This window comes from Haplochromis burtoni, unplaced genomic scaffold, assembly GCF_018398535.1.
Source record: "Haplochromis burtoni strain Fernald_Lab_line unplaced genomic scaffold, NCSU_Asbu1 Contig_92, whole genome shotgun sequence".
NCBI classification, from domain to species: domain Eukaryota; kingdom Metazoa; phylum Chordata; class Actinopteri; order Cichliformes; family Cichlidae; genus Haplochromis; species Haplochromis burtoni.
In genome coordinates this window covers 1587068-1614750 of record NW_024582453.1, presented here as the reverse complement: position 1 = coordinate 1614750, position 27683 = coordinate 1587068, and the positions used below count along the sequence as shown (strand labels likewise).

General features: G+C 40.1%; 1 protein-coding gene across 1 annotated transcript in view; it reads left to right on the top strand.

The window, feature by feature from the left end:
* The window catches only part of LOC102294795 (X-linked interleukin-1 receptor accessory protein-like 2), a 512221-nt gene that overhangs the window by 377267 nt on the left and 107271 nt on the right, over positions 1-27683 (top strand). The window contains exon 7 of the mRNA XM_042222726.1: positions 27376-27450. Within this exon, the coding sequence (XP_042078660.1) occupies positions 27376-27450 (75 nt within the window). The remainder of the gene's footprint in view (positions 1-27375; positions 27451-27683) is intronic.

Sequence of the window (27683 nt, the reverse complement as noted above, 5' to 3'; positions counted from 1 at the left end):
TATATTATATAATGTCAGTATGGACCATGAATAATTGAGGGGAAGTTCTAAAGGCAAAAGAATCAACCCAGCACTGGCCACGTTTACCTAATTATGTGGCGGGTGCGAATCCTAAAGTAGGTTAAGATAGTGAACATACAAAATACGACACCTGCAGATTCCACAAACACACATTTATATCCAAACCAGAACTGGGGCATGGAATAGGTCATTGATCACAGACTATGAGACTTCAGCATTACATACTGTGTTTATTGCACCACAGAACATGCAGCGTTTAATAGTCTGGTGAAAAGCAGGTGTTCTCGAAGCATTATACTTTGAGCAGTGCAGTAGATGAGCAGCATGCAGCCGCAGGGTTTGGGATTTTTTTGCATAACATTTTTATTGCAAACCAGGTAAAAATATCAATCCTTTAAATTGAATCTTTTTCACATTTTGTAGGAAAACAAAGAGAAACTACAGTTTATCATAGAGACGAAATTACAGCTACAGCCATTAAATATACTTAATGGGGACTCACTTTACTGACTAGGCAATACATTTTATATATATAACAGTAGTAATAAATACCTATTATTTATTTTGTTGCATACATTTGTCACCTTTCCAGTTTTACAGGGTGAAAATATGCCTGCAATCTGGGAAAATCCATCTTGCTTTTAAAGTAATGCAATTATTAGGTTTCTCCTAATTCAAAAAATTGAGGTTGTTCTTAGATTACCAGAAACCCAACAAATTGTGCAGTATTTGTGTCGTGTACATGTAATAATTTACCAGCATGTTTTCATTGTTTGCCAGCGTGCTGAAACAGTGTTTCACTCTCCAGGTCAAAGTGACACAAAAAACATGAAAAATAGACAATATATAGTGTGTTGGCAGGGTAACATTTTTACCTAGGTATTTATTTATTATTAGCTACAATGGCACCTACTCAGATTATTAATATAATTAATGTTTGAATATCAACTTTTATATTTTCTGTCAATAAGTCACATTTCATTCAGTGTCACAAACTTTGAATCTGCATATTGAAATGTTAAGTTTGAATTGCACAATATTCTATTTATTTTATTATGTTTCTTGCTTCTGGTGTGGACTAAGCATGGCCTGAATTGCCGTTGCTCCAAGTAATATATTAGGAATGTAGATAAGTGATTAATCTTTAATCATAAATCACAATATCAGTTTTTAATTATCAAAATTGAGAATAAAATCTTTATATGATCTTTATATTTTACTGATACTGCTGAAGTTCTTTTCTGTTCTGCCATTTTTTCATTTATCATATTACCTTAAATATTTCCACTAAATTTATGATCAATAGTCATTAATAGTGAAAGGAATCTCAGGCGTGTTATTACTTAGACCAAAAACACTGGAAGCCAAATTATACATCCACAAGAATCAACATGTAAACACAACGTATCTGAAATAATGAGCACAACAACGCTGAATGAGGAATTTGAAGGTGAACAGCGAGACTCAGACGCTTGCTCTGTCAAACTCTGAGCTACGAGTTAGTCTTTTACTTTTTCTTTCTTTTCTTGTGAGCTGAACGTCTTTGTTATCCGTCCCCCAGTGGCGATGGAGGCACATTGTTGCCAAATGATCGCTTAGGCCCCCTCCACCTCCCTAATCTGCAATATGTTCAGTTTGGCATGTCTGCTAATATTTGATACCTCTGGGGCACCTCAAAGACACACACACGTACACACGTACACACAGATCTGCAATATGCTCCATTTGGCAGATTGCCTCATAATTGGTACCTTTTGCACTTGTCGCTCGTACGCACAAACAAATGCAGACACACAGGTGTATGAGGAACGCTGTGAATTTCATTCATAAAAAAGAAGTAGCATGTAAGGATCGTTATATTGGTGGAAAACCAAACTCCGTTTCTGAGCTTTGATGAGAATTTGCTTCACTCAAATTTGATCTTGGGGACAGAGACGATCCCTCACAATCGACACAAACACCCCGGCTTTCTGCTTGGCAGAGCGAGACACAGGCAGGCGGGCAGGTGTAATGTGCCATATGTTGACTTGGTTAAAAGTGCAGCCCTCTTGTGGTCTCATTATAGTATCCAGGTAGATTTTCTTAGAGTCTTGCTGTTTCTCACACACATTAATAAACACATTATTTGTATCAACACAATGTGTGTCAGGAGGCGTTTAGCTGCATATCACCACTGAAAGACTGACTGGAAACAGAGCGTGCAAGCAACATCGGGGATGCAGTCTGAGTTGTATTTCTCATTGACAGGATCTGTAAAGTGCAACTTTGCTGCTGAGTCAGCACACACACACACACACAAGTACACACTGCATCTTTTGGGTGAGCAGACAAGTATGCACATAAGCGCATACACATTAAAACAGTGTAACTCGGGTTTTCTTTTTGATTATCTTTAAATGAATTCAACAAGCATCCACAGCTACACGATATCCTTTGTCAAAGTAACTTTCATATTTTTGAGAAGGCAATAAAACAGGCAGGACATGTTTGGCTCCCATTAGGTGAGTTCACTCTGGCAGGTTAGCTGTTTGATGGTCAGGTTTGGTTTGGATACCCATCGATCCAAACCAGCCAGCAGCAGGATCTGAAAATAATGAGCCCATATTGTGCAAAAGCAGAAGATGTCAACCAGACCACTAACGCTGTGACATTATTTTTCCAGTATTTAGTTTCTCACAGCACTAGTTTTAATATACTAGATGGCACAGAATATATAGAATGTGAAAGCCACACTGTCAGCACTTAGTTGATAAGGATGAAAATATGAATTCAGACATGGCATGAATGGGGCCCTGCATAATTGTTAAAGAGAGAAATGGTCCCCTCATTATCTGATGAGGCTGTGGTTAGCTTTGACCAGACTGTGCATGACTTTGGCTCTGTTACACTCAGCCAGGTTTGGCCTCTGTGTAAAGACAATACAAACACTGGTGGGAAGCCAGCAGCTGAAAAGACTGTGTCTCAGTGCCACTTGTATATTAGGCCATGGCAAAGTTTTACCTGTTTTCCAGCCAGTAAAGTCAACTCAAACTTTGTGTGGCACAATTACAAGTCAACATTGTAAAAGGCAGATAAGCGAGGCACAATGTGACGCCTGAAACCAACAACACACAAACTTTTGGAAACTGGCAAACCTCAGTATGAGGATGTAGACACGCTCTCTGTGGTGGAATAAGGCAAAAGTATTTTGCACTGTAGCTGTAAATGTCACTTCCTCTGCTTTTGTTAACCAAAACAAAATGAGGTCAACAAGAACATATAAGCAGAAAGAAACCCCGTAACGCTGATTTGACTTTTCAGTCGTGCTGAGATAAGCAAAGGTGTTTCAAATTCAAATCACTGTAATTTGGATTAGTCTCACAATACATCATCATTCAAACTATATGATATCTGACATGTTGCACAATGTTTTATTTAAATGAATTAATTCATTTAAAGTTAAACAACAAAGAGAAACTGCCTCCCATTGTCATGCTTCTGAGTCTTTGACCCAGTGTTTTGTGTTTATTGGTTAATTTATATTCTCAGCAAAAAAAAATTTCTGGCACAACTTCACCTGCTTCCAAGGTGCACGAAGGGGATGAAGGAATTCACAAAGCAGGAACTCCAGCAACACTTGAGGGAAGATGAACAACTTTAATAACTTTAATAATTCTCATGGCCCTGATGAAGGCCACAAGCCGAAACGCGTTGGTCAATTATTAAAGTTGTTCATCTTCCCTCAAGTGTTGCTGGAGTTCCTGCTTTGTTAATTTATATTCTTGCAGTGTTGTCATTCGTGGGTTTCTGCTCGTGTTTATTCTTAGTTAGTTTAGGTTTCTGTTACTTTGCCTTGCCCGTGTTCCTTGTCTAATCACGCTTGTCTCCATGTTCCCTCTGTCTCCCCAGTCAGTTGTGTCTCATGTCTCAGTGTCAAGTCTGCGTCTTTTTGAATGTCTCCTGTTTCACTTCAACGGTCCCTGTGCCAGTGTATCTAGTTTTGCCTCCCTTATCTCATTATGTCTTGATTAGTTCCAGCTGTGTTTCCCTTTTCCTCATTACTTCCTTGTGTATTTAAGCCCCGTGTCTTCCTTTGCCCTTTGTCGCTTACATTGCATAAAATTGTTTATATAATCTGCACAGTAATATAGCATTTTTTTCATATAATAGCCCAGCAGAACTTATTCAAATAGATCATCTTGAAGTAGTGAAAAAACCATACACTGACTTTTTTAAAAGCAAGTTTTCCCATTATTGTATGCAGTGGAAGAGTGGTGAACCTTCCCAGGATTGGCCAGGTAATCAAAAATAATGATTGGACGATCCCCACGACTTTTGTGGAAAAGTTCTCTGGACTGACAACTTTTTGGATGGTTTCTGTCTCGTTACATCTGGTGTAAAACTAACACTAGATTTCATATAAAGAACATCATATCAGCAGTCAACATGGTGGTAGTGCGATGGTCTGGGGCTGCTTTGCCGCTTCGTGACCCGGATGAGCTTTAATTGACGTAAACATTAATTCTGATCTCTACGAGAAAATCCTGAAGGACAACATTAGTTCATTGGTTCATGCCCTGAAGCTCAAGCACACTTGTGTTATGATCAGTCAATGATCAAAAACACACCAGCAAGTCCACCACTGAAAGGCTAAAAAAACTAAAACAAATGCTTTGGCATGACCTTAAACCAGTCATCCATGCTCAGAAACCCTCTTACATGCAAAGAGGAGTGATCCAAAGTTCTTCCACAGTGATGTGAAAGACTCATTGGCAATAATCACCAACACTTGATTGCAGTAGTTTCCGCCAACGGTGGTTCAAGCAGTTATTAGGTTTAGGGGGCAATTATTTTTCACATAGGGCCGCTGAAATGCACTTCATTAATTGATCATCAGTGAGCGTAAGGACCTCTATGAAAACATTTTATAGAAGTTTTTCTGGCTTGTTGTTCCAGAAGATTAAGAAGTGTGTGTAGATCAAATATCTCCAGGAGTGGGCGCCCGAGTACGGAGCCTCACAAGGGACATGGGAGAAAATAAATTAAGATGAACTTTTGCGAGATCTCGCAAAATAGACTGCAACCTTCGCAGGTCGAATTTGAAGGCCAAGTCGGTGTATCCTTCGTGACGCAACCTATCCCAGAATTCATAGTGCAGCCCAGCCAATTCGTTTCCAACAATGGCGGCAGCGACTTAATTTTAATATTACTCTCTCTGGGTCACAAAATGAACTTTTAAGACATTTTCAGCCATGAATGTAGCTGTGTAAACTTTGAATATCTGCTTGGTTTATCAAGACATCACATATTTGCAAAAGTGCTCTGACGTTTTCTGAAAAGTCTGTTACCCACCATCTCGAAGCTAACAACAACAACAACAAACATTATTTATATAGCACATTTAAAAACCAGTGGTGTAACAAACTGCTTAACACGCAAGAGAGTAGGATGAAGTAACAGGGAAGGATGAGGGCTATGGCAAGGTACCAAAACATGCTAGCAGGTTGAATGGCATTAAAACACAAAAGCAAAAGAATTGCATATAAAAGCATAAAAGAAAACTAAGTGTAAAGGATAAAACAGCCAAAAAATGAAAAATGATTAAAAGTAATTAAGACTAATCCGAGATAAGAATAAGCATTAAGCTAACTAACAAGCAAGCGTTAACTGCTAGAAAAGGCGAGGCTAAATAAGCGGGTTTTTAACTACAATTTGAAGGATTGAATGGAGTCGGACTCGCGTATAGCGATGGGGAGGTTATTCCATAAATCCGGTGCAGCCAAGGCAAACGCGCGGTCACCTCTAGTCTTCAGCCGAGATCTCGGCAGTACCAAGAGTGACTGGGAAGATGATCTTAATGCTCTAGTAGGAGTGTATGATCTAAGCAGCTCAATGAGGTAGCTTGGCGCTATATTGTTAATAATTCGGAAGGTAAGCAGCAGGATTTTGAATTGAATGCGATAATTAACGGGAAGCCAATGCAGATCAGCAAGGACAGGGGTAATAGAGACACGGCGCCCACTACCAGTAAGGAGACGAGCAGCCACGTTCTGAACAATTTGGAGTCTATGGAGAAGAGTAGAGTTAAGACTGAAGTAAAGGGAGTTGCAATAATCCAACCTAGATGTCACGAAGGCGTTGATAAGCTTTTTAAGGTCCCTATGCGGGACATAATGTCTGGCCTTGCTAATAAGACGCAATTGATGGAAGCAAGATTTAACAACAGAAGACACTTGTTTGTTGAATTTAAAAGAGCTATCCAAAAATACACCCAGGTCACTAACAGTGTCGGTGAGGAAACTGTTAAAGGAACCGAGGGCGTCACGGAGTTGGCCATGGGAGGTCCAGGCTCACTACAGCCTGGGGGGAACACCGCACTCCCGGCACATTGTACCTTGACCTCCCAGTTGGCTTCGAGCAGGTGGCCTCCGAAGGATGCGGCCAAAACATTTGCAAGATCTCGCAAAACTTTTGCCTCAATTAGCATGCTTAATATTGAAGTTCATGACAGTAAAATTTGAAAAAAATTGAACAAATATGTTTTTTGGGGGGAAAGGATGCCGAGAGAAAGCATCTTCGCTCTGAAAAGGGCGCGTGAGAGAGAGAGATATTATTTTAATATTATTATTTATTTTGCACATAAATATCTGAAATCAGAGTGTCAGTCAGAGTGATGCTTCATTAGGCTCCTACAAAAAGTTTATTTGCTCACGGCTTCATAGCTAGTAAACGCACTGCAGCAGTCCTGAGGGCAGCAGCCACACAAAGCCTGAACAAACAAGTCCTACATCTCCTGCTAAGTACCAGCGTCCCTCTCAGGCATCGCAGTGGTCTTCAGACCTCCTTGTCCTGGAGCTGTGGAGCAATACGGGGACTGAGCCCTAGAGAAGAGGCTCACTTTAGAGCTAATCCACTGAGGCAAAATCCAGTGGGGAGGTTTCTCTGGTGCTAATGGGATGTTGGAATGATGAGCGTGCTGCCTGTCACTTCATTTCCTCAGCAAAATCATCATCTGTGTTCACTGGAGCATGGTGAAAATTGGCACCCTAAGGGCAGAATATAAAGCTTGACTGAGAGCCATCTTTTGTCCTTCTCGTGTTGTTTAAGGGCAAAACATAATCTCAAGTGTCTTTACCTCAGAGGCAGTTGAGATTAGTCCTAAACAGACAATCTTGCTTTTGTTGTTTGTTTGTTTTACTTCAATCACGGCGTTGTGGTTCGCCAGTTTAGGACTGACCAGCAAACAAATGGACAAAGAAAGAGTAAAGCAGTACTGGGTCCAAGAAGCTTTGTGTTACAGCGTGTGGAAGATCTTTTTGAAGTGTGTGCCGTGCAGCGATTCCTTCTTTGTGTGTTTGCTGCTTCCAGCATCATAATTACAAAAAACTGCAAAAACTGCTTTCACAGTGTCACACATGTGTATGCAAAGATGTATGTCTGATACAGTGTGAGGATGGGACGCTATTACTTCCAGTATAATATGCTAACCAGTCATATGCCTCCCTTAGAATATTTTTAACTGGAATAACTCCCACTGTTGGAACTTCCGGTTCAGGTGATGGTTATGATACCATGTTCTCGACTGCAGTGATCGGGTTTTCTGTCAGAAGTTCAGCTTCAAATTAACATAAATTATCAAATTAAACAATCACATGGACTCAGTGCAGTTAGGCATGTACAAATGTCAGGATGAGCCGCTGACGTTCAAAGTGAGCATCAGAATGTGGAAGAAAGGTGACCATTTTGAACATGATTTGGTTTTTGGAACCAGAGTATTTCAGAAACTGCTGATCTGCTGGGATTTTCCTGCAGAACCATATTTAGAGTTTACAGAGAGCAGTCTTAAACTGAGAAAACACTGAGTGAGCGGCACTTCTCTGGGGGAAAATGACATGTTGATGCAGAGGTCAGAGGAGAATGACCCGTCTGCTTCCAGCTGATAGGGAGCCAATTATTCAAACAACCACTCATTATACCCAAGGTATGCAGAAGATCAGATGAGATAGAACTGCAGGAGACCTAAATGGAGGAAATTGAGGATACTTGTGCTCAGAAAAATCTGAGATAAGTGGAAAAACATTCCCATGGTCTGATTTTCTGCTGCTACATTCAGATGGTAGGGTCTGAATTTGGTGCAAGTAAATATGAAAGATTGCATTCATCATGGCTTCTATCAATGGCTCAGACTGCTGTTGGTGGTGCAATGGTGGTCTTAGTACCAACTTGGCATCATCTTTATGCTACAGCCTAACAAAGTGTTGGTGCAATCCAATGGAACACCGTGAGGATGTGATGGGACAGGAGATTTTCATCATATTGTAGATTTGCAGCTGACTAACCTGTGTGGTGCTATCATCTCAATATGAACCAAAACTTCTGAGGATTGTTTCTATCAGCTTGTTGAAGCTACTGTATTAAAATGAAACCAGTTCTGGAGGTACAAGCAGGTCCAACCTGGTACTAGCAAAGTGTGACGACAGATCTAAGACCCCTGTCATTGTGTCCTTAGTGCTCTTTTCATGGAGTTAAAGCTATCCAATAAAGCTGCCAGAATCTATGTTACACCACCTTAGAGCCTTTTAATAAAACTCTTTCATAATTTCTGTCTGCTTGTAATGAATATTGTTAGATTATTTGCCCATGTCTTGCCTCTGTCTATTCTTTTTTTTTTTACATAACTGCTTTCTTTCTCCCTGTAGCATCTTTCTCCATTTCTTTCTTTCTCTGAGCATACAGATAAGTGAATATGAAACAGACATCATTATATTTCCCAGTCCTTTGCAAACACAAATCTTACACCCCTCGGCTAAGCAATGAATATTTTCTCTGTGTTTTACACTCCTTGTTTTTGAGCACACACACACATCTACGCACACACACACACACACACACACACACACACACACACACACACACCTACGCACTCTCCCACACCATTACAAAGAGCACTGTGGGCAGGGCCTCACTTTCGCAGTAGTGATTCCTTCATATTGTTTTAGGAGCATTATTTAGATTTTTTATAAACATCTTCAGAAAACTTCTCTTTTGCACCTCAGCTACTTCTTACTTGAAGTTGTTTGTAATGTTTAGCACTTTTTGCCACGCAGATGCTGGAGGATCTGGGATGTACTGTAATGACTCTAAGGTTAAACAGTTTGTAGAAAGTACTGTGCAAGCTCATTTACATTACAGGTGCTGTAGTCAGCACACACTGGCTTAGCTACTGACTACACATGCTAATTATCCAGAGATTTCTATTAGCAATTCCTGTGAATCAACTCTGAGTCATGACCTCCTCTTTAACATGTTTGTTTTTCCAAGCTGCACAAAACTCTCCAAGGGATTTTTCTTCAGTCAGTACTGACAAACTGGACAAACTAGTAGATTTCCTTTTAAAGGCAAAACATGTTTTTTATTAAATATTTCAACCAGTTAATCAGCTTTCTTGAAATTTGATTCATATGTCCAGGGGCTAAGGTGATAATCTGTGAAGTATTTCTGCTGGTGAGGTTCCCCAGTCTGCCATTCAATCCAGTGTATGCCGTGGAGATAAACACTCAGCATGTCAGGTAGTAATATTACCACATGGTCCTGCCCCCACAAATTAATGCTTGTCCATTCAAAGAAACATGATCCTGCGTGGTCCAAAAGAGAAGAATTACTAGTTTTAAACAGAGAGATCTGAGTTCTTTGTGAAACTTCATGAGCATACTGAAGCAATAATTACATGGGCAGCAGTACAGCAGTAACAGTAACAAGATCCTGGGTTTGAATCCATCAACTGGCTGGGCCTTCCAACGTGGAGTTTGCATGTTCTGCCCGTGTTTGCGTGGGTTCCCTCTGGGTACTCCACAGTCCAAACACATGCAGTTAGTGTGGTTAGGTAAGCTGGTGATTCTAAATTGCCCACAGGTGCGAATGGTTGGATGTCTTTCTGTTCCAGCCCTGTGACAAACCGTAACCTGAAAGAAAGAAGGAAAGACTGAACGTTTTAGCTGCCTATTCTCAAACTGCCAACTTTCACAATCTATTCATTGGAGCCATTGGAACAGAAAAACACTGCTTGTTTTTTTAACAAAGTTAAAAGGACTGTCACTTACGTAGCAGTGCTCATGTGAATAAATGCATGTAAAGTATCTGTCGTTTTCATCAGTGTTGATCCTTTTGATGCTGCAGGACTTTTTGTAGATGCTCATCTATTGAGCGCCATGCATAAGCACGCACTGTATGTGTGGTAAGGTTTTTTAACTGATCATCAGCAAATGGGTGTTCACAACATGTTTCACAGAACTGAGAAAATAAGAGCCAAACAGTAAAAACATACTGCAAGTTACTTCAGTGCTGATACTTTACTTAGTTTAGAATACAAGCGAACAAACTGCAGATACAGTAATAATACATCAATAGCAAATTATGGACTTAGCTAAACTGAACTGGAGCCACACAAAGTCCCAGATTCATATCTTTAGTTAGCACACGATTAAATGTAGGTAGTCATCAGAATAAACTATTTATGCCCCAAAATAATAACTTTAAGTCATTTCAGTATTTATATTTTTCCATTTTGTGACATGGAAAATTTACATTGTAAAATGTCAGATTTGATTAAATTTGGTCCAATGACATATACATGATTGATATACATTCAGTTTATACCAAGCAAAATTTCCTTAATGAATAATTATTTGAAATAATGAAAATGAAATAAATTTTCATATATTTCACTTACATTTCACTCCAAATTATTGCTTCATGTTTACGAGTGCAAATGCATTTTTTGCAGTGTATGGAGCATTACAGTAGTTTTAGTTCAATCTTAATAAATATTGCAGGACTAAACTTAATACTAAAAAAGTAAGCAAAGCTCGAGTTCAGACAACAATTCTGATGGCTAAAGAACCAAATGGGACAGGCAAAAAAAAAAAAAAAGCTTGAGTTCCATAAATACAATCAAAGAAATTTCTCATGCTTTATTATTTACCCTGAAAAGGTGTAGTGTTGCAATAGTGAAAAAATATTTTGTTTAATATTATCGCCTGTATCTCTTAACCTCTCTAAATTTGTCTCTCTTAGATGAGTCATAAATAAATGTTAAAAGAAGGCGATTAAGTAGAATTAGAAGCAGCAAAACAGGAAAAACAGTTTAGTGAAGAAAATGAAATTTTATAAAAAAGAGATGCATGAATATAATTCCCAGGAAAAGGTTTGATTTTAAAGCAGAGGTTATGATGGTGACAAGTAATTTAATTTGATATTATTTGACATGGATAAATTGGGTCAATATTACAAAGAGCTGCTAAACGTTAAACTGTGGCTACACGTCTCTCTTTGTACGTCCCTCTCATGGGTTACAGGTCTGGTTATATGACTCTGTGAAATGACAGAACCAATTAATTTAAAGAATTTATACACGGACAACCATAATGAAAGGCACTCCTATAACTCTTATCCAATTTGTGCATGTGGAAACCGCTACCATACAAGATGAACGCAACTGTCACACCTGTGAGAAACAACAGACGTTGTTGCCTTTGTTTTATTAGACCATTTATAGTGCTGAGAAAATAAGGCAGAAGTATGACTCTTACATGGCACTCAGTTCTTCTGGAGTGTGAACACGACACTTTCCTGAATATTTCATGCCTGTGTAAGCACTCCTCGAGATGTGTCTTTGAGTGTCTGTGACTCATCTGCTGTATGATGTGAAGACGAAACCAAAGAGGAGCTGGTCTCCACTCAGGAAGTATCTGTACTGTGCAGACACGGTGTAGCCTCAGTTATTGTTGTTGGTCTGTGATGCCCTGTGTTCCATGGCCCTTAAGTGGCTGAGACGAGCACAATGAGTGCATGGTTGTGTCAAAAAACACACAGCAATCCACAAACAGTGTTTACACAATTTCCAGGAAAGGCAAACTCGCAATGAAAAGAATGAACCGGCAGTTTTCCGTTAAATCTCTGCTGCTCATTTAGCATTTCATATCACCCTCTGCAAATCTGACTGCATGAGAGTCTTTTGGCTGCTCTTTTATCTTTTCCTTATGGCACAGGATCACTGCTAGTAACACTTCTCATTTTAGATTACCCGAGCCTTCAAAGCCACAGGCTTCAACCTTGCTTGTCAGCGTGGCGACTCCCACGTGGATCTCCTCGTTTGATGGCATAACCACTCATTTAAACAATTTGTTGTTGGCGTTAGCTCAAGGCTAAATAAAAAGGGTCTGTTGGTGCCACAGTGCTGGTATGAATTTGCACAAGGTAACACACAAACCTTTAATGAAAGGTATTCAGACATCAGCAGCAGTAGACACAGCTAGAACCACTTGGACACAGTTCAAACCCCCCTCTGTACCGAGCATGTGTGTGTGCTATCAGCAGATGGGGACAGCGGCAGGTTGTATGTGCGGCTGTGCCCACATATGTGTGTTGTAGGAGGTCCTCAGTGCTTCCTCAGTGCTCTTCATAAAATGACCTCGGGAGTTGTGGGTGTTGACATTTTGGAGCCTAGCCAGCCTAAGAGCTCTCTAAACAGACATAACGTATCGCTGCAAAAGCCCTTTTTGACCTGTAAGGTATCCGTGTGTGGGTGGGGGAGTTTCCATTCAAGCATCCCCTGAGAGCCTTTGAGCTTCTTCTAAAAACTTTTCAAGCTTCAGGTTAGTGAACTTACTGGAGCAACATAGTTGTTAAAATGTAGCATGTTCCTCGTAGGAGTTTGTGGAGTGCCAAAAGGGGCTGAAAGACTGGATGTAGTCAAAGGAAGGGGGGAAAAAGCTTGAGATGAATAGCATTATCACGTCATGGCTTGCTAAACGTTTGACATTTTGTGTACAGCTTGCTCTACAACCCCCAAGTGGCCACTTGGCCTTCTCAGTATTACAGATAACTGTGGTCACTAAAAACAAACAGTCAAAGTGAGAAAACTTGGGAACTTTTGTTCTCAGAATTTGTCTCAATAGTCTGACTATCCAGTTGTTAAGTGATGATGTATGAAACCTGCTTCCAGGTCCGAACTACTCTGTGTTTATTAAGGCTGTTGTGTTTTTAACATGTTTTAATGCTTTGTATCTTGTTCTATTTAATCTCAACAAGCCCCTAAAAACAGTCAGTGATCACTGTCGGCCTCTCTCGGTTTTTATCATCACTGTTCATTTTAAAGCTCAGTCTTTAACTACAGCCCAGCCCCTGCAGCAGTATATTAATGACTAACCTCGTATTGTGGATGGATTATCTCAGTTGTTCTCCTGACTGAAGTTTGGTCCGTTTACAGCATCCTGCCATGCGATTGCATTTGTCCCTAACCATCAGGAACCCTCACGTTAACTTTTATCAAGTGGGGAAAAAAAGTCACAACACTGATGAATCCTTGTCTCAGTGCAATCCTTCACATCCTTTGGTTTCTATCACTTCTGCAGCTGTTGTCATTGCTAATGTATTTGCTTAGATTTTGTGTTTAAAATATTGGATTTTTCTATTTGGTGATGTTTTTAAGCTGTAGCATGTTTGACCTCTCAGGCTCACCAGAGAATTCTGGTAGAAAGAAAAAACAAAGTCATGACCTAAAAACATTTTTCAGTGGCACTAACCCTCTATACAATATTGATACATCACAACTTTCATTAAAACTGAATAACGTGTAGCACTGCTTGAATAAAAATAAATGCTACAGACACATTTATATACACAATAAAAGTTGCCTGGTTGCTGTAGCTAAAGACTAAAAGACAAAGTTATTTAAATCCTCTCTACACTAGTGTCATTGATTTTCATAGATAATGGTATTCATTCTCCTGGTCTGCCCAGGTGGCATCAATAGTGACTTAACAATATTCAGCTTTTATATTCAGATCAATACATCCTAATCCCCAACATTGATTTTACATGCTGAATATGTATGTCAGTGAAATGTGCCCCTTGTCACTTTCTGTTTGTTGTCCATTTGTTCTCTGTGCATGTGGAACACACAGAAGATTATACCAGATCAACACATGAGCATTTCTTGGTATGGAAGTGGTAGGCATGATACTGGGGTAGGACACACATTCTAAGTGTTAAGTGTGTTTACATTGTTCTTTGGTACCCAGTCTTGTGTGTAGTGCGAACAAAAAACCCTCTGTAATAACTTTGGATGGTGAACAAACATAAGTTAGAACAAATCAAGAAATGTCAGGGTTCAGATTCCCAGTCATAGAAAGTCCTCTGATGGGATAGAACCGCGACTATGTGTCTCTGTTAGGCAGCACCTACATGTTATCTCCCAAACTGCTCGTCCACCTCCTGCCTCAGTCGCCCTCTTGGGCTCGCAGCTTATGTACCAAACCTGAGGAAGACGTTAAACTGAGCTGGATTAAAATGACTTTTGTTCAAATCACAAATGCATTGTGAGTCATCAGGATTCTGCATTTACGAGCTTATCAAGCTTGTTTTTTATTTTTCCACTTGAAAGACACAAGCTGAAGATTCATATAATTTTTTGTAAATGATGACATATGTGTGCACGTGATGTATGTAGACATATAGTTAAAGGTTAGGTATGACCTCTCTGCTGACAAAATATGTGAGTGAGAGACAGAGAAAAGGAGATTTTGTCACTGTCTGGACCCCACTCACCACTCTCACTGTTCATTGGCTCTCTCCCCTCCTGTTAATGTCTATGTGTATAAAAATGAAAAATGCATTAATGGCTGAATACGGCCTAGAGAGTGACAGTGCATTGACTGATGACGGAATGAACAAGCTCATTATTAAAGGTCTTATCACCCCTCTGCAGATGCACTTACACACATGCGCGCACACACACATGCGCTCACACAGAGTGTGAGAGAGAGACCTCAGTTGTTCAATGTCATGAATGCGTTTGTCATCATAATCAACACTTTGGCCTAAAATCACCTTTTTGAAAAGTTTTAAAAGGACCTTTTGTAGGTCAGTGTTGTCCAAAGTACAAAAGCTCAGATGTGATTTCTCTGTAAACACGTAGAGACACACATAATGGTGCGAGTGGTGCAGTGTTGGCGCTGCTAGTTTAAGTGAAAAAGACGTGGAAAGACAGTCGAGGAAGTCATCTTAATGACTGAATGTTGAAAAAATAAATCTGCTTGATGTATTTTCATCAGCTGTAATACAAACAAACAAACAATCATACGTTCATCTGCGTTTATCAGAATCATTATTCAGGGTGTTACATTTTCGAACACCATCATGCTTTCCCAGTTTACAGAAAGATGAATCTGCCAGCTCATACCAAACCTTCATGACAAACTTTATAGTCAGAGGCTGTTTATCTGTTTTTAAGGTGGTTACATCCTCGTATCCCTTAAACATTCATGATGTTGTGATTATATAACCTGTAGGTAACTCAGAGTCATGTAGAAAATGGCAATTTAGATATTTATCTAATTACCAGGAAAATGGACACAGTCTAACAAGGTGCATGGATACAACACTAATGCAGCAGATATGAGAATAATTCTGCTCCATTTAAATTCAGACCTTCACATAGTTTTTCCAATTATTAATAATCAGTATTGACTGGTAATTATATATAACAGCTGGGGGAACTGCTTCCATAACAGTAATGGTATTAGCCAGACTCATTCATTATGATGCGCATAAAGTATAAATAAATAAATCCAAATGCAGCTTAGTCTGTTTTTTTTTTCTTACCAAGCAGAGGGACCAAGCTAGACTGAACCCAAAATGCAATAGAAAATTTTACATTTTTAATACATTTTGAAGCAGTTACAGTAATGAAAATACATCAAAGGTGTCACTTTAGCTCATCGTGCTATTTATCCCCCCCCCCCCCCCCCTTTTTTTTTTTTTTACCACAATTAACCAGATTGGACCAAAGATGTACGATGTAAATGTCTAAAATATAATATATTAGTTTTCTTTTTAATTTGTACCATCCTGAATGTTTTCAGCAAACACATATTGTCAGCCAGACACCAGATGATCAATTTTGCACATCCTTAAAGTTCATTTTAGTGTCATTATTTAACTGTGGTAATGTTACTGATTGTCATTTTGTTAGCTAATGCTACAACTATTTCTATCCGGTTGTTCAGTCTGACGTCACTAGCCGTGTCTGGGTCTAAACTCCGCTGCAGGTCCATATATCAAACGGTCACTGTGGCATTACTGAGAGTTGAAAAACTGTCTAAAGTCTTTCATCTTTAATAAAATGATCAGCGTTCTGCTCTACCAGGTGTAACAATTGAGTTTAACATCCAGGCATCCATGAAAACGGAATTTATGACATTTAACGGAGTTAGAAGTTAGCAGGGAGTTAGCTCGCTAGCTTCTATCTAAATACAATATAGCATGTCCTGACTGCGGGGTTTTGGAAACAAATTAAAACGTACAGCTCTGCTAACACTTCCAGCATAAATGAAGACAGAAAACTAAACAGCAGTGACGTTTGTATGGTTACTGAAGTTGGGCTAGCTGGTATATAATGATGTGCTACATGACCGCTAGCGACACAGCTATGTTAGCATAATATAAACAAGCTAACTTTTTTTCCACTCGAAAAAAGTTAACGTGAGTGTTCTCAGTGGTCAGGAACAAATGTAATTGCATGGCAGGATGCTGTAAAAGGACCAAACTTCAGCCAGGGGAACAACTGAGATAATCCATCCACAATACGAGGTTAGTCATTCATATACTGCTGCATGGGCTGGGCTGTAGTTACATCCTAAGGTTTTAAAAACTGAGCTTAAATAAATGATTAGCGGTAATAAAAGCCGAGGGAGGTCAACAGTGATCGCTGACTGTTTTAGGAGCTTTTTGAGATCAAATAGAAGAAAATACATAACATTAAACATGTTAACAACACAAAAGCCATATTAAACGCAGACTACTTTAGACCCGGAAGTAGGATTCGTCGCGTCATCACTGAACAACCGGATAGTGAAATCAGAAAACAGGAATATAAAAGTAAGAATTTATAATAATGGAAAATGGAAAAGCTTTAGGGCGCCGGCCCTTTGAGATGCCTGCACTAGACTTACCGCTCAATCTTTATCCCCACCCTCACCTGCTATCACGAGCTTTGGGCAGTGGCTGCTCCTCCCTTAAAGAGGCTGAGGAGTTCAGCCACATGTTTTTAAAGAAATGGAAAACTTTGTTACTGATAGCAAAGCAAATAGTAAAATCCTCCCTTTTTATGCTTCCCTTAACTTTATTTTATCGAGCTACCTTCCACCAACCGATTTCTGATTTCCTTATATAAACTGTTCAGTCATTATGTTCTTTTATTTTCTTCTACTTAATCGATTGCTACTTGACTTGCTTTTATTGTGTGTCTAATAGGTGAAAATAATTCAAGAAGCTGATGCTTTACTTTCCACTTCGGCATCTTGACGGTTATTCAACCTGTTTAATACGAGCCATTGTGAGAGATTGAAAGCACTTTAGCGTACAGATAGCAGAAAGATAATTAGCTTAATCTCCATGGGTGGCTGAGTCCCCTTCAGCCACTATGATGGAAATAGTGTGCGTTCCCATCCATGCTGTCGGTGGGACCAGCGGCAGTTAGGTAACAGTCCCTTAACTGATTTGAATCAACTAATTAGAATCACTAACTACACTTCCTCCCTCCCTCTCTCTATCACACACAGATACACATGTCTGTGTTTCAAACTGGAGCTGCAGCAGCCAGCTGTGCTCATCGATAGCTTCTCGTTATTCATATGCCGCTTATTATCTGTTTTAGTGTTCAGCTCTAAGTCATCGCGATTCTTTCTCTTTCAATAATTGTCTTATATTTCCTGCTCTCGCAGTTCTTAGGTATCATTTTTTGCAACTAGCCACAAGAGATCAAAAATCTCTGGGGGTCACAGTCTAATGGGTCTTCGTTGTGATCCTCAGAAGAGAATTTTACCTTCGACTGAGACTCATCGGCAGGCTTCAGTCACAGTTCCTGCATTAACGCCTGTTCCAATTACATTTTAAATAAAAGGATGTATTTCATGGTATTTCTGTGATGTGTTAGTGAAAATGTGAATATAAGTTTTAAAGTTCCCTGAAAAGGTTTTGTAAAAAGTCGTTTTTACAGTTCACTGTATGTTTTTGTGTTGGGTGGCAATTCTAACACTGCAAAACAAACTATTTGAATAAAATGGAATTGAAATGAAATGTTCAATTTCCTTTCTGCAAAATGCAAAAGACTAAACGCCTAACCAGTCGGTTTTATAAGATGGAGAAAAGTAAAGTGACACTCTCTGCACTTTCTGCCAGTTAAAACTGTTCACCTCGTACCTGTCATATCCAAGCTCGTCTCTGTTTTTCTTTTCATCTGCAAATCTCTCTCTCCCCTCCAGAGCCCTTCATTTTTAATTTATGCCTTTAATCATTCAGCTCAATGTGCAGCGTTAAGGGAGAGCGCTTGTTTCCTCCATCAGGGTGTCCCTCCAGTGTGGCACTGCTCCTGAGCAGATGGTATCTGTGATAAGGACCTACAATGAATATGCATCCCTCACCTCGGCACTTGCACCGGGGTCACATTAAAGCCCATCGATCTCACACACACACTTGCTTTACACTGCGTCCTCCACCTTCGGGCCCGTTCCAAAGAGTGCTTGTTGCGTCAGAAATTGGCCTGGGTATATTTCACACAGCAGCAGATCATCACACTGACATTACAATAAAGCTAAACTTGCTGAGAGTCAGTTTTCTGTTACTACAAGGCTTTTTTTTTCCCTTGCTCCTGATGATGATTCACGCTTCACATTTTCTTGGAAGATCTTAAAAAGGTCTAAGAATGTGTATGTTTGGAACAACACTTAAAGCAGTGCAACACACTTAAGCAAACCAGATAGTTTGTTTATAAAAACATGTTTTTTATTTAGCCGTCCCTCTGATATACCGTAATTCCCGGACTACAGAGCGCACCTGATTAAAAGCAGCATGCTCTAATTTTAGAAAGAAAATCAATTTTGTACTTGTACAGGCCGCACCGGATTTTAAGCCGTATGCGTTTCACTTGTAATATGAGATATCTACACAAAAATATTACACGTGAGGATTTTTAACGTTTAATTTAATCCGTAAGGTAACATAAACATGGTAACATAAACATTATGGTAACATACAAAAATACATACTGCAAATGCTTCTTTTCCTCGAACAGCGGCTGTAACACGGCTACCTGTAAGTATACGTACGTATCAGTAACACAAATTACGTTGCTTATGGTTTTTTTACGTAACGGTGCACAAACAACATTACAACTCTTAACAACCAGTAAAAATATATACCGTGCACAAAAAAATGCATTAGCCGCACGCAAGTATAAGCTGCAGTGTTCACAGTGTGGGGAAAAAAGTAGCGGCTTATGACCCGAAAACTACAGTAGTCATTTCAAATCCCGTCCATCCTGGTCAGTCTGTTGCTTTAGATCAGGGCTGTCCAACTCCAGCCTCTGCCTGACCAATTGATATATGTCCTCTTCGTCTCAGCCACCTCTCTCAGCACTCCTGTCTGCTTTCTTCATCTCATTTTTTTTACTAACCTCTGTATTTGAAAAAAAGCCTATCCTTCCTCATTCCACCACCAAGTCCCATCTTCTTGGCGCTGTCCCTCACCAAACTCTGAACTAGTTACCGGTATCTGGAATCTCTTCTCTACCACCAGGAGCCTGATTCAACTCTGTGCAGCATTCTTTCATCTTCAACTAACACCATTTAATCCTTGCAGCTTTCTCAATTTACCAGTCATAGTCCCTACATTAACATTTAACGTCCCTACTCTCACCTCTGCTTTCCTGGCTTTCCTTCATTCCTGCTGCTTCTGAACACCCTGTCATAGAACCACGGCCGACCCGGCGGCATTTCCATGCTTTCCAGGATCTTTTATTCTTTCCAGTTGCTGTACAAACACTCGGCTGCAGCTTTGCAGCTCCCAGCCAGGCACATACCACCAACAACAACCACCATTCAGGAGCTGGCTCACCCTTTAAGCCGGTGAGGCGTGATTGCGGATGCCGCGAAAAAAGTGATCTGAGTACCTCTGAATGCTACCAGTCAGGCTGCTCTGAGTATTTCACAAACTGCTGATCTGCTGGGATTTTTCCAACACAACTATCTCTCGGGTTTATAGAGAATGATTCGAGGAAGAGAGAAACAGATATAGAAAAGAGAAGTGAACAGCAAAGAAAATGCCTTGATGATTTTAGAGGTCAGTAGAGAATAATCAGACTGCTTTGAACTGACAGGAAAGCGACATTAACTCAAATAACCACCGATTACATCCAATGAATGCAGACACGCATCAGATGTCTCAATTTCTACTGAGACATTCTTGTGGTAGGGTCAGACTTGGATCCATCCGTCCTCATATCAATGGTTCATGCTGCTGCTGCTTGTAATAGTGTGGGGGATATTTTCTTGGTACACTTGGCTCCTTAGTACCAACTGAACATCTTTTTAATGGCACAGCCTGCTCGGGTATTGTTGCTAATCATGTCTATCCCTTTATGAGACAGTGTGCCCATTTTTAAGGTGTTTTCTATCAGGATAACACAACAACAGCAACTGTGTGATCCTGATACGTCAATTCAGACCAAAATCTTTGAGTAATGTTACCCACACTTGTAGTTTAATTTATGCAACAAAGTATTATGGGAGTTCTAAAGGATAAAGGGGTCCAACCCACTTCTAGCAACGTCTATCTAATGAAGTGTCCAGTGACTGTACATCAACTGTTTCTGCTGACTGACTAAGGCAACTCTTTATTAAATCTAACTGATTGTAAAGTTAAAGATTTTAAACACCAGTAAGTACGTTTTCTCTTTGGTACGGTCACCTCGAGTTTTGGCAGCTCGTAATGAAAACACCAGCATCAGTACGTCATTATGAATCTGATGTCTTTGTTTGTGTTGAATATCTCTGTCAAATGAACAAACTTGCAAACATTGCTGACGTATATTGACATCATTTCTGAAAGGTACCAGCTGACTCACAAGTCGCTCTCAAAGTATCCCAGCATAAAATGAATATGCATGTGTGACTCATGTACACACAGACACACTAGCAAATAAATAAATGCTCATGCATGGAAATTCACACTCATTTTTCACTAACATGTTCACACACCCACACAAGCTTATTTGCATATCAGTGGGTACGTTCGTGTCTGGCCTACATTCACAACAGTAACGCTGAATGCAAAGCTTACACGCATATATGAACACACAAGTGCACGCACTCTCTTTCTCGCTGAAAGTGTTCACTCCATCCACTGAGACAACACAGATAATTCACAGATAAACATGCATACATTTGCTGCAGTTGTGCACAGGTGGCACTTTTATTTTTACTTGGTTTATAATTATTTTCACGCACGTCTCTGGAGCAACCCCAGCCTGTCCTTCTCTGGCAAACCTCTCCAGATCCTCCAGATTTAACTGCCTTCTAGCGAGGACCCTGGTCTTTGGTTCACCCGACAGATTTTAAAGTCAGGACGTTGTGCAGGCCAGTCAGCAACGCTCACTTTGAACTTCTGGAGGTCGTTCTTCACCAGGACGTGTGTTTTGGGTCATTGTCATGTAAGACGACAAAGCTATGTGCCACGCCCAGTTTTGCTGCTGACCGCTTTTGGTTTTCTTTCAGAATCTTCACACATCCTTCATGGTTTCTTCCACCTTGATGAGATTCCCAGTTCCAGACACACTGAAGTGTCCCCACAGCATAATACTCCCACCACCGTGCTTCCCTGTGGTCTCTCTCCTCCTGCTTTCTCCAAACATCTTAGTTTAGTCTTATCTGACCAAAGGACACTTTGAGTGGGCGACCATGGCTCAGGGGGTTGGGAATCGCATCTGTAACCGGAAGGTCGCCGGTTCGATCCCTGGACTCTCTCTCCTGGTCGTTGTGTCCTTGGGCAAGACACTTTACCCTTGTTGCCTACTGGTGTTGGCCAGAGGGGCCGATGGCGCGATATGGCAGCCTCGCTTCTGTCAGTCTGCCCCAGGGCAGCTGTGGCTACAACTGTAGCTGCCTCCACCAGTGTATGAATGCGAGAGTGAATGAATATTGTAAAGCGCTTTGGGTGCCTTGAAAAGCGCTATATAAATCCACTCCATTATTATTGTTATTATTAGAATCTTTCTCCAGGTTGTTCTTAGTGTACTTCACACATGTTTGTTGTGATTGTAGAGCTCTTGTTCATCCCTGTTGTTGTTTTTATGGTACTCTACTCCAGTCTGGCTCTAAGACATTTTTCTTGGTCTGCAGCATCACAGTCATTCCTGTGCACAGTTCTAGTGACTGTTATCTTTGATACTACATTTCCTGACTTGGCTAAGTTAATCTCTTGTGTCTAAGCAGTTGTTCCAAGCTCTTTAGAAACGTCTCTAACTATTGGTCTTCGAAATCTTTCTCGTCCTACCTCAGTCAGGCGTGTTCTGTCCTGGGGGTCTCTCTTTGAATTTCTTAATGATACTTCTCACTCCATTTCTTGGCATTTGGAAAGATTGTGATAACTTTGTATACAAATAATTGATGATCCCCAAAGAAAACTCATCCTTAGAACATCTACTGGCCTTTAATCCTTTTCTGCTTTATATTTCACAGGGGCTAATAATTTAATCCTCAACCGTGCTTTTGAAATGAAGTGGAAGAGAAGTACAAGAAGTATGTCTGTGTCCCTCTTTGTAAAGCTTTGCTAACATTTGATTAAAAAACATTCCAGTAATGTTTCACTTTACTTTGAATAGGGCATGACATACATCCTCGATGTATCCACACCCAGCATAAATGTCTCCCGTGTCTCTGCCCATTCCCTGCTTGGACATTTTACAATTTCCCAAAAGGTCAAATCAATTTGATATACAGAATGTAGAATCTGATTATGCACACTTAACAGCACAAAATGTGCGCCTTTTTTTCTGTTGCCTTTTGAGAAGAGGAGGAATGACACAGTGGATCGGTCCACAGCAAGCGCTTTGGCTGAGATTACATTAACAGTCATTCACAGCCAGTTAATATACAGTCAACCAGGCCAAAGGTAGACAAAAGCTTCCTTTTGTCTACCTTCTGGCCTGAACATATGATAATTCATTATTTGATGTTTCTGAGCATTTACCGCCCAGAGAATATTTAATGAGGAATGAAAATTACACATTTATTGGATCTCAAATCTTTAGTTTTGAGAATCACCGAATGTAAACCTAGTATGCATGCAAGAACAGGGTGCCTTTTTTCAACCAGTTGGTTTCAGTTTTTTTCTTATTCTTTTTCTTTGCAGAAGAAAAAAAACAACATTACTGTGGACATGAACATTCAAAAGGTCAAAAATCAAGCAACCCTTGAAATGCTGAAGTCATTCCATTTGCAGTCCCAAATATTACGGGCGAGGCAGCAGGAATAATGATCATTATGTTGAGAAAATGGCACTGATTTGTAATATTGTTTTTAATGCTAACAGGAGAGCTATGTCTCAAAAATTTCAAATTCGAGTAGCAGTTCACATTTGGTTTGATGACATAAACAGTTTTTCTTCCATCCAAGATTCAAGCTGAAGGAAAGCAATGGTTTAATCTATGTGAGCACCTGCAGAGCTAAAATGATCAGAGCTGGGTGATTCTTATTGACAGACATGTTGCTCAAATTACTTGGAAATGCTCTAAAGTTTCTGACCCTCACACAGTAATATATAACAACAGGGATGTGCACGCATTTACAGCTTCCTTGAATTGAACAAAAATGCCAAAGGTTATACAGCATCCTCTGTAAAAACTGCACTAAAATAAACTTTGTCTACTTTATGTGGGGTCTAGCACGTGATTATTACTGTGCCCTGCTGAATGTGCCACACTGCAGTGAACTGTGTAACTATAAAAGGTCTTATTTGAAACCCAAAGTGCAGCAGAAACAGCACACCACTGAGACAGATGCCATTTGAGTACTTGTGTTTTTTTCTTGGTAATTAGTTTTTTTAGTTACAGTGCTGGCTAATAAAAAAGAAGAGAAAAGTCATATATGCATACAGAAATATACTAAAACTGCTATAATAATATTAGCAACCATAATGAAATATTATGACAGATGTCTGCGTTGATCACAGAAACATTATGTTCGAGTAAGTAAAGAATCATTTTCAATTCAGTCCAATTTTATTTATACAGCTCCAAATCACAACAACAGTCACCTCGAGGTGCTTCATATTGTAAGGTCGACCCTACAGTAATACATACAGAGAAAAACAACAATCATATGACCCCTATGAGCAAGCTCTTTGGTGACAGTGGGAAGGAAAAACTCCCTTTTAACAGAATCACCTCACAGCATGCAGACTCTGGGTTTGAACCTCCTAACCCCCCGGCCATTGGTAGTGCCTGCAGGGCTTGCCTCTGTTTCCTACCACAACCCAAACAGATGCGTGTCAGGTTCAGTGGTGAGTCTAAATTGGTTATGGTTGTGAATAAAAGGTCAATTAAGCGTATAGAATAAAGTGCTTTATGAATACATGAGTCAAATTAGACCAAATGTGGCTAAAAAGCTCTTTGAGTTATCAGTAAGTGTGAGGTAGATGGCAAACCATTTCACGCCACTTATTCCACAATCAGTTTTCACCCAGTAGATCAAATTGCTGCTGTCCTCCATCGTCAAACTCAGACTGAAAAGTGTTGGAATTCAATTTTCTATCTTTGATTGTTGTTTAGTTTTAGTTCAGCCCCAGTCCTGTTCTCAACAACCTCATTTCCAGCAGCAACTGTTTTTAGTTTTGATAAACCAAATGTTTACTACTACTTCTCGCTGATGACTGAAATTTACATTTATTTTCTACACAGTACAGCCAAAAAAACAAATCCCAAGCATATTCTTTCAGCAGGTCCTCTTTGCTTTCGTTTTCTGGTATTTTCAGTCTCCATTTGTGTCCTCACACCTCTCCATTTCATCATCGATTTAAACAATAACACAACCGAAAAGCAGTGAGTTACAATGAATTGTGGAAACACAGTGTTGTTGTTCTGTCCTATGAATTTTTTATGCGTTCATCGCTTCTTAGATGGTAAAGAAGTACAAAAACAAAGACTGAAATTAGCCATTGTGAATCACTGCTGCGTGGTGGAAATTAATCATGTGACGCATCTAGCACGCACGTAAGCACCGACAAAACACAACCTCTGCATCACTGGTGTCCTGTAATTTTCGACACAAGCAACCATTTTCAAAAGTTCAGGGATCTCTAATTCCTGCTGCTGCCTTTCTATGAGCCTGGCTGATACACGTAAACAGCAACCCCATCATTAACATCTATTTGAAGCAGACCTTTGATTTTAATTCAAGTTAGCGCAGACTCAGAACACTCACATACACAATTTTTAGTCTTTTTCATAGAGAATTGACACATGCATGTACTGTTGATTTTCTAACCACATGACACATGGAAGCAAAGTCCAAACTCAAAATGGGAGATTATGGAAATATTATATTCAAAAGGACAGTTTACCGCACATAAAGATATATAGACGATTAAAACATGGATACAGCACCGTTGTTTTTTCACAAAGGGACACATGAGCTCCCAAATGAAATTGTGAGCCATGAAATTTGAAACACAGTAAGCCAGAAAGACTTACAACTGTAAATGGGGGAGGATCTGTGCAGCGGTCGTATAGATGTGTATAGCGAAATTATGGGAAGATTGTGAAAGAGGAGAGGAAAGTAAAAGAGGAGTGGAGCACAGAAGAGAGGAGAACAAGAGTAGGTCTAGGTGAAGGGTTGTCTCATTAATCTTAAAAGGGCACAGCGGCACCTTCAGAATGCAAATGAAACTATCAGTCTTGTCACAGAAACACGAGGATGGAGCGATGGAGAGATTGACAGTGTTACTGAGAGGAAAGGAAGAAGTAGAGAAAGAAAAGAAAGAAGAAAAAGAGACGGAAAGAGAAACCCGTGTTGAGTGCTTCTGCCATGCTGCAAAAGTCACATAAAGAGCATTTAATCCAACGTGGGAAACTATCTGTTTCCTAAAAGTCAAAGTAATTAAGGCGTCGTAGGTGAGCGAGTGCTTTTCGACTCTATATTTACTCCTGATATTAAGCCTCAGCTTTGTTCTTGCGCTTGTTTATGTCTAATGGATGCTGAAAAAATGTATCAAATGAACCAAGTGTTGATTTTCACACATAACACTTGCAATCTTTATTTTTCTGCTCGAGCAAATCTCGCACCACCAAACATTTGGCAATAAAATAAAGTTGGATAAAGCTAGAAAAGAACCAAACCACTATAATCTGAAAAATATATATCGCTCTGCTGTAATGCACGTGTGCATATGATCATATGGATTAAAATCTACGTTTGTTTGGCTTCATGCAGGATTGTAACCCCACACTTCCTGGTAGAAGTTCAGTGATGTGCTTGTGATATTGTACCATTGTGCCTAATCGCCTATGCAGCACCAGATCTGGTCTGAAAGACACGTAATTGGCCAAAGTCTCTTGTCATGGCCTAGATTTTGTAAAGCTTAAAAACAGAGCTCACAGGTGGTGCAGGAGTCTGGTCTCCTCTGAGGCTGTTTGAATTACAATCTGCTGAACAGCTCTTAAATGTAAGAAGCTTTAATAGCTCTACAACCCAGCTGACTGATGGTTGATGTTAATTCTCACCTCCTCCTGTATGACAGGGCATTTTATGCAAGACACTGAACCCTGAATTGTTTCCATATAAGCCAAGACTTTGAATAGTAACTCATTTTTAATGATCACAATATGAGTTAATCAGCTGGTGCTTAGTTAACTCCGGAAACCACCTTCATGTGCTCAGACACAGAATAAATTATGTGTGGAATAGGACAGGCTTTTAAGGAGGACAGCAGTATTGAGGATTGTTAGACACTGGGAGGTGGTGAGGGGGGGAAGGTGTCGGGCAGCACGGTGCGCTGGCTTTTCAGAGTCAGTGAGGTAAAATGGGAAGGTGGTAGGAGTGGAAGCAGAGAGCGCTGCTGGTCATCAGAGGACAAAGGCAGTTCATCAACAGGTTCACCTGCACAGGGACAAGAAGGAATCATTAGGTGAGAAAAGTTGTGTTGTGAGCTGTCTCTGTGACTGAGGCAGCATCTAGTTGGTGTGACAGCTGGGTAGCTCCATTCTCTTTATATTTGGCTTTGTGATACTGCAGGCCGTTGATCAATTGATGGGGGCAACGGTCAGCTCTCCCTCGGGGCTCTTCCTGACAAAACACTGCACTTTCGGGCTCTACGCCTGCAGTACAGCTGTGGTTTTCCATTGTTTTTCTATCAACAGCGTAATGTTGTAAAATGAATGTTTCCTTCTAAAAATGGCAACTCTGTAAAGTGATAATATATGTTATGTCCAAAGCCCAGCACACTTTTAATGATGATCTCCTTCCTCTCTTTTCTCTCTTTCAGCTCTCCAGACCACACAACCTCCCAAGGTCCTTTTCCCCCCAGACAGACAAGACACAGTGATAGAAGTCACACCTGGTGAGGAACAGCAATTCCTCTCTATTTCTTTATCCTTGGTTTCGGGTGATGATCCTCTAGGTCCTTATTTTTAGAATGGCATCTCCATTCTGGGTGCAAAGTGCTCATCACTTTGGTGTCTCTTCGTGGAATGGCGTGCTCCATCAGGGCGTTTCCACGAACACTTTGGTTTCAGCCTGTGGCAGCGCATGTGATCCGTTTCACTTTACTGTGGCCTTTCAGGCATGCGTGAA